Here is a 7,817-nt window from a genome sequence, read left to right on the forward strand (position 1 = left end):
TTTTTTCCCCTTTCTGTTTTTTTTTATCCAAGCCTCACCCGACGCAGTCCCACCCTCTCGGCGTGAGGCGGCGCACGCGCACGGCAGCCCCAGTTCCCCGCCCCTCACGTGGCCTCTTTCCTCTCGCGTTGCCAGCTGCCTCCCGGGCCTGTACATGTGCGCGCACCCGAGGGTGGGCGGATACCTGTCACGTGACTCCGGACTCCGCGCTCTCTCCGCTACACCCCTTCCAGTGTGTGCTTCTAGAATCCGGCGTTATGGCTGCTGCCGTACCCCGCGCCGCTTCTCTCTCCCTTCTCTTCCCCCTTCTGTTCCTCCTGCTCCTCTCCGCTCCGCATGGCGGCAGCGGCCTGCACACCAAGGGCGCCCTTCCCCTGGATACAGTCACTTTCTACAAGGTAACGGGGGCGGGGCATATCGCGCAGGGGGAGCAAGAGCGCCCAGAGGAGCGCACACCGTGGAGGAGCAGGGGACAGCGCTGGCAGCGGGTGGGCTGTAGCGACGGCCCCGGGCTCCCCGCCGCCCTATAAAGCTGGTGGACTCTTGGGCCGGGGCCGTATCACAACCAGGGGGCGTACATGACCCAGGGTCCCCACGCACCCCTGCCTTTGCAGTGTTTGTACTTGCTTCTTCTTTCCCAAGAGCTGCAGAGACAGAGCCGAGGAAACCACGTGCCCCTCCCCTCGCCCATGGCGGGAGGGCGGTGCCGGACGAGATCCAATCCTCGAATTCCAAGTGGGAGACCCGGAGGGTGGTGCGAGGCGGACGCCGCCTGGTTCCCGGCGGTGGTAGAGCTGGGGAAGGTCGGGTTTGGGGGGTGGAAACCCGGCATGTGGGCATTCGTTTCTGCTCCCCTCTTCAGTTGGAGTGGATTACAGTCTTCTTTGCAATATGCAAACAATGTTCAGATATTCTGCGTTTCCTTGAAAAAGTACGAGCGTTAAGAATAAGCTTCAGTACAGACACCTTGTAGGGAATATCTTGGACCTCAGGACAAAATGAATAAATCGGTCAAGGCCTGGAAGGATTCGTCACTATCCACCCCCCTCCATATTTACAGAATTTGGGCAAATGGACGTTGGAAATGTTGAAGGCTGAATGCAGTCCTAACCCCCTCTTGCACCGGTCTACACACAGTGGTGGCTTTGACTTTGCCTAAGAGATGGGCAAGCTAAGTGTTGAGAGAGAACCAGTCATTTTATTTTCTTAATTTGTACTCATTACGGGGAAGTGAAACCAAGAAGTGGAGCTCTAAATCTGTCTCAAGTGGTTGAACTCTTCTCTTTGCAAAAGAGTTTCGTGTCCTGGATTTGACACCTGTGGCTCATTCAAGGCAAAGGTTCAAGAACGTAAAAATGTAGGTATGGCTTCAGACACACCCCACAGCACCCTATGCTTTTGGGGGCTTTTATTGGCAAAGCAACACCCCTGCCCCCCAACCTAGTCGCGGTCTATCACAAACCCAATGTGATTTAGCGGGAAACTGCACGGTAAGGTTAACAGTATTTCCTCATCAGATGGTGCCGCTCCATCTGCTGCTGTCGTTACAGTAGCCTCCTCACTGTTCTCCCTGCTTTCTCACTTAGGAGCCTCTTCGTTCATTCTCCACACAGTAGCTTAAGTCCTGCAGGATCTGACTCAGTTGCCTTTCCTCTCATCTCCTGACCATTCTCCTATTTGTTCCCTCTGCTCCAGCCACACCTGCCTTCTCTTCTTTGAATATTCTTAGGTCATTACTGCCTTGGGCCCTTTGCACTGGCAGTTCTTTGGGGCTAGAACATTCTTTGACCAATCTTTGAAAGGCTAGTCGCGTCTGACCATTCAGGGATAGGTTAAGTATTACACTTAGGTTAAATATTACCTCATTTAACCTCCTTGATTCCCCCAGTCTAAAGTGCCAGTACCATTACCTGGTTTGATTTCTCTGTAGTGCATTCAGCACTGATTTTTTTTCCTCTTGTCTATTTTATCATCTCCCACACTAGAATCTTACATGCTTGTTAAGAACTACCTTGTGTGTTTTGTTCACTAGTCATCTGCACAACCAAGCAGGTTACCTGTCACATAGAAGATGCTCAATAATAATTTGTTGAGTGAACGAACAAATGTTTTCTCCAGTCCCTTTCTAAATCTCCCTCTCTTTGATCATCGATCACCATTGAACAAAAGGGGAGCTTCCTAGTGTTCTCATGCCCTGACATCTTGTTCTATGCTTTACCTTTCAGTGGTTTCCAGTATCTTTTTTGTTGTTTCTTGCTCTTCACCATCAATAGAAATAAGAGACCTTGTCACTTTATTGCTGTGTTCACTTAAAACAGTGCTTTGCACATATGGGCTCTTAGTACCTCTTATTCAATGAATGAATGAATAAATAATTCATGTGTGTGTTGAAGAAACAAATAGCCTAAATACAGCTTATGGTGGAGCTGATTACTCAAGGATGAGGAAAGGAGAGAGATTTCTAAAGCTATTAAGAGGTCCAGAGTAAAAAAGCAAGAAAAAATTCAGTGTGCAAATGTTTTTCCCTCAAAGCCATTCTGCTGATGGCTAAGAATGGTAAAAGTGAAAGGTGGAGGCCTCTCAATTGTATTTCAATGTTAGACCACCATATGGTTATTAATATTCCATAATACGAATGTAGGCCCCTTGAAGGTAGGGGTCCTATGCTGTGCTTTAAAAGAAAATTTCCCCCTGGACAATTTAGCATGTTCTACCAAAGCCTGCCCTAGTTTTGTTCATTTATCAGATATTTTCAGAACATTTGCTACATCCCAAGTGTGTTGGGCACCAAGGATAGAGCAGAAAACAGGTCAGACAAGGTCCTTATTCTCCTAAATACACATTCTAGTGGAGAGAACAGACAACAAACAAGCAAATAAAGATTTCAGAGGTATCAGTGCAGTGAAGAAAGAAGAACAGCGTATCATGATAGAGTATGATGGAAATGAAGCAGTTGTAGATGGTGTGAGTATAGGAGGCCTCTCCATTAGGGTGGAGCATTGGAACTGAGTTTTGAATAATAAAAAGACAACCATGGGAAGAACTGGGGAAAGGGCATTCCAGCCAGCAGAGACAGTGAATGAAAAGGCCCTAAATGGGAATCGGTTTGGTATGTTAAACTGAAATAAGGACAATTGGGCCAGAGGAATGTGATCTGATTTATATTTTAAGTCTTCCCTGCTTTTAGGCCCTCAAGAGCTCAGACTTTTTGAGGTCAGTGACCACTGAAAGATTACCCACTCTGATGGCTTTTCCGTCTTCCTTGTGCCTCCAGAGTGAAATATTTTAAACCTAAAACCAAGTGGACATCAACACACAATAAGGAACAAGGACTAACAAAAACTGGAATGATGTCAGCTTGACTTAATTGTGATAGCAATTGCCTGTGATGAAAACTGAAAGTGATCACTTTGATTAGGAAAAAGAAAGTTGGAGGAAAGGAAGGCAGCATTACTGACCAAAGGCAGTTTGTTAGATCAAATCTGTGCATTGGAAGAAACCATCAAAGGGAAGCCCTTTAAACATAAGAGTAAGTTAAATATAGAATGATCATCTGACCCCACAGTTCTACTCCTAGGTATATACCCAAAAGAAATTAAGACAGGTGTTCAAACAAAAACTTGTATGTGAATGTTCATAGTGGCACTATTCACAAATACCCAAAAGGTGGAAACAGCCCAGTTGTCTATCAGCAGAAAATGGACACACCAAATGGGGTGTATCAATACAATGGAATATTTATTTGGCTACAAAAAGGAACAAAATAGCAATGCATGCTACCACAGGGGTGAACCTTGAAAACATGATGCTAAGTTAAAGAAGCTGGTCACTAAAGGACACCTTATACGATTCCATCCAAGTAGACAAATCATAAAAACAGAAAGCAGATTTGTGGTTGTCAGGAGCTGGGGGGAAAAACGGATGAGGAGTGATTGCTTAGTGGGTACTTGGTTCCTTTTCTAGTGATGAAAATGTCCTTGAACTAGATATTGTGACAGTTGTTCAACATTGTTAATGTACTAAATCCCACTGAATTGTCCATTTTAAAATGCCTAAAATGGTCAATTTTATGTGATATGAATTTTACCACAATGAAAACAAAAGTCTTGGCCCTGACAGTTTAGGATCTAGAGATTTAGCCAAAGGGGACTATGATCTAGAGAGGGAACATTGTCCCAAGTCTAGCCTCTCAGCAATTTCCTATGAGTCCTGAAATTGTGGAGTACAAACTATGGGCTCCCTACTCAAAGCATCCTCCTTAGTGCCAACTCCTTTGTAGATGGTTGGTGGTTTTTTTGTTTTTGTTTTTGTATCATTAATCTACAATTACATGAGGAACATTACTCCCCCCATCACCAAGGTGGTTGGTTTTTGTCAGATTTCTGGGTCAGTGTTTACTGAGAAAAGCCCCCTGGTATGATGGGCTTGGCAGGGGCCAATGTAATGTGTGCTAAGAGTCTCCTTAGCCCTACCAAAAGGGCCGCTGGAGGAGAAGGCCTTAGTACATCTACAGCTTTGTTTATTCTAGGCCAGGTTGTACATGTCTCTGAATTAGTGTGAAACAACGGGGTACCCAGCACATACCACTAAAACGTTAAATGAATCAATGGGTTAGTGAATGAGTGAATATTAGGATGTGAGAGCCTGTTTCTCTGTGGGCTTGGTTCCCACCCTATTTCCTAAACAGGGGTCCCTTGGGAAAGGGAAGTAACCCTAAAGGTCCCTGGAATCCCCTGCTTGCTCAGCTCTGTACACCCTCAGGTCATTCCCAAAAGCAAGTTCGTCTTGGTGAAGTTCGACACCCAGTACCCCTACGGTGAGAAGCAGGATGAGTTCAAGCGTCTGGCTGAAAACTCGGCCTCCAGTGATGATCTCTTGGTGGCAGAGGTGGGGATCTCAGGTATGGACAAGCCCAGGATGATGGGGAGGGCAGTGGGGGAGGAAGCTAAGAGTTATTTTTCTACTCCGAGGAGGATACCCAAGTGCTTTTCTGTCTTAACCACACACGAGATGTGTAAATTCCTGGCCTCTCAAGGAATCTGGTACCCATGGCAAGCTTAGTGTAAGCAGATTCTGTGACCACAGAACCTCACCTCAGCCTTGCAGGGGCCTGAGGGGAGGAAATCCATCCTTCACCCTCCACTGACCTTTAACTGAGAATCTGGAGCTCTGCTTGCTGGGGACTATGGTCGGAGGGGGTGCCATGCCTCCTAGGAGACAACATAGTTCTTCCATCTTCATTTCAGTTCTTCTGCACTGAAATACTGAGTTTTGGCTTTAACTCAAATTCACCAGAGTTGGCACTAAGCTAGGGGCAGCTCTAGACCACAGTGATAGCTTTAATAATAGTTGCCAACAGCTAGTGGCTTACAGTCTATACAGAGGTGCACATACACTGCTTTCTTCATCTTCTCTTGAACCACACCCAAGAAGTAAGACACATTATCTCCATTTTATGTTTGAGGAAAACTGAAGGTCAAGGAGCCTAAATGACTTGATTGAGGCTGTGGGGTAGGAAATGGCTCGTCCAGAACTCACCTAATTTATTCCCAAGTGCAATGGGCTCTTTCATCTCAACTCCCTACTAGCTGGGATGCGTTGATTCCCAAGGGAGTAGACTTGCATTTAGAAAATGCACTTAGAAATGTCTCAAATTTCAAATAAGTGGATTTTAGTAACCTGGAGAGTTGGTCCTGGGTAGAGAGAGCAGTGGGTTGGTTCTGACTCAACTGCAAGTCCACTCCCTTGGGACTTTTAGCATCATAATAATAAAGATAATAATAGCTGACACTTAGAAAATGTCTCTTGTGATGTCAGATCACTGTGCCCAGTGTTCTCACAGATCTCTCATCCTTGTGACAGCTCTATGAAGGAAGTACTATGACCCCCATTTTTCAGATAAGTGGATTTTTAGAGTAACTTGCTCAAGATGAAGAGATTAGAGTGGCAGAACCAGGATTAGAGCCCCATCCTTCCTGTACTATTTTTTCTTTGACCATTTTTTCTTTGCAAGGTGTAAGAACCCAGCAGTCCCTTGGGACTGCTACTACCTGTTAGGAAGGACATGGCACATGCTGACAGGCCCCACATGTTAAGTACTTCACTCTGCCAGGCTAAGGGTACCTGTCCCATCATTGGGCCCTCCAGCAGCCCTCGTGTGGTAGGGACTGTATTCATCACCTACCACACATTCTCCATTCTCACTAAGCACAACCAGATTGGCCTTGGAATCCTTAAATGCTGCTGCTCCTGCCTGTCTCAGAACTTGTGCACCTGCAGTCCTTTCTACTGGGAGACATTCTTCCCAGGTCTTAACATGTCTGTTTCCTTGATATTCAGGTCCCTCAGCTCATGTCATCTCCAGGGGGAAGCCTTCCATGACCACCTGAAGTGGCCTTCTTACCTAGCCACTGTCACCTCATCCTGTTTACTTTCACTGTGGCACTAATCACTCATGTTCCTTTGTTTATTCTCTCTTCTCACCCTCAGAAGAATATAAGCTCCCTGAGTTCAGAGAGCTTGTATGATACTCTTAAGCAGATCCCCAGCACTTAGAACAGTACCTAGCACACAGTGGGCATATAGTAAATACTTAAAGGAATTCCCATTTTTCAGATGAAAATGAAGTTCAGAGAGGTTAAATGACTTGACTAATGCCATATGGCTAGGAAGTAGCAGAGGAGGAGTAGAGACACAGTGAAGAAGATTCTTCCTGTCATCCCACATGGCTTTCATAGCAATCTCCTGCCTGGCATTCCTCATGGTCTTGCTCCTCATATCTGGTTTCTGTTCACAGATTATGGTGACAAGCTGAATTTGGAGCTGAGTGAGAAATACAAGCTGGACAAAGAGAACTACCCAGTCTTCTACCTCTTCCAGGATGGGGACTTTGAGAACCCAATCCTGTATAATGGGGCAGTTAAGGTTGGAGCCATCCAGCGCTGGCTGAAGGGGCATGGGGTCTACCTAGGTATGCCAGGTTGCCTGCCTGCATATGACGCTCTGGCTGGGGAGTTCATCAGGGCCTCTGGTGTGGAGGCCCGCCAGGCCCTCTTGAAGAAGGGGCAGGACAGCCTTGCAAGTGTGAAGGAGACTGAGAAGAAGTGGGCTGAACAATACCTGAAGATCATGGGGAAGATCTTAGACCAAGGTGAGGACTTTCCAGCATCAGAGATGAACCGGATCACCAAGCTGATAGAGAAGAACAAGATGAGTGATGGGAAGAAGGAAGAGCTCCAGAAGAGCTTAAACATCTTGACTGCCTTCCAGAAGAAGGGGGCTGAGAAGGAGGAGCTATAAAAAGGCACTCCAGGGTTTTCCAGGGTTTGAGGGTGGGGACAGAATTACCTGCTGGCTGTGAGACCCCACTGGGATGTAAGGGAGCAGTGGAAAAAGTGGCACTATACCAGTTATCTGAGCAGGCCTGGACATTGATACAATGTGACCATGCTTGGGACGTCTCTGTGGCCAGTCCAGATATAGCTGGAACACTTAGTCAGATGGTTTGTGAAATTTGGTGCTATAAAGAGTCTACAGCCCAGGTCCTTGGCAGGTGTAAATCTGATCCAATTAAAGTTACCATGTTTTGGTTAAGTGGACCTGAAGCCATTTAGTTTTCTTTTACAAATTATACTTTGGCCTATGACCTGAAATCTCCTTTGTATCTGTTTAACCTAAACTGGTATAGACTCCACTGTACCAGGGTAACAGACTACTATCCTGGTAACACTGGAAACTGGTCCTAGGACAAGGCCTTCCTTTCTTACTTTCCTGACTTACATTGCAATTATCTGCAATGGTAAAGCTTCATAACATCC

At 46.1% G+C, this 7,817-nt stretch overlaps 2 protein-coding genes across 2 annotated transcripts in view; one reads left to right on the plus strand and one right to left on the minus strand.

Moving 5' to 3' along the window:
* The window catches only part of TMEM116 (transmembrane protein 116), a 93,056-nt gene extending 92,737 nt beyond the window's left edge, over positions 1-319 (minus strand). The window contains exon 1 of the mRNA XM_037014514.2: positions 185-319. The gene's annotated coding sequence lies outside the window, so the exon portion shown is untranslated. The remainder of the gene's footprint in view (positions 1-184) is intronic.
* On the plus strand, positions 32-7,598 carry ERP29 (endoplasmic reticulum protein 29). Its single transcript, XM_017674322.3, has 3 exons — positions 32-398; positions 4,762-4,900; positions 6,797-7,598. The coding sequence occupies exons 1-3, from the start codon at positions 258-260 to the stop codon at positions 7,297-7,299; spliced, it is 783 nt and encodes a 260-aa protein (XP_017529811.1). The 5' UTR covers positions 32-257; the 3' UTR covers positions 7,300-7,598.
* The last annotated feature ends 219 nt before the right edge of the window (positions 7,599-7,817 follow it).

This window comes from Manis javanica, chromosome 15 (genome assembly GCF_040802235.1).
Source record: "Manis javanica isolate MJ-LG chromosome 15, MJ_LKY, whole genome shotgun sequence".
Lineage (NCBI taxonomy): Eukaryota > Metazoa > Chordata > Mammalia > Pholidota > Manidae > Manis > Manis javanica.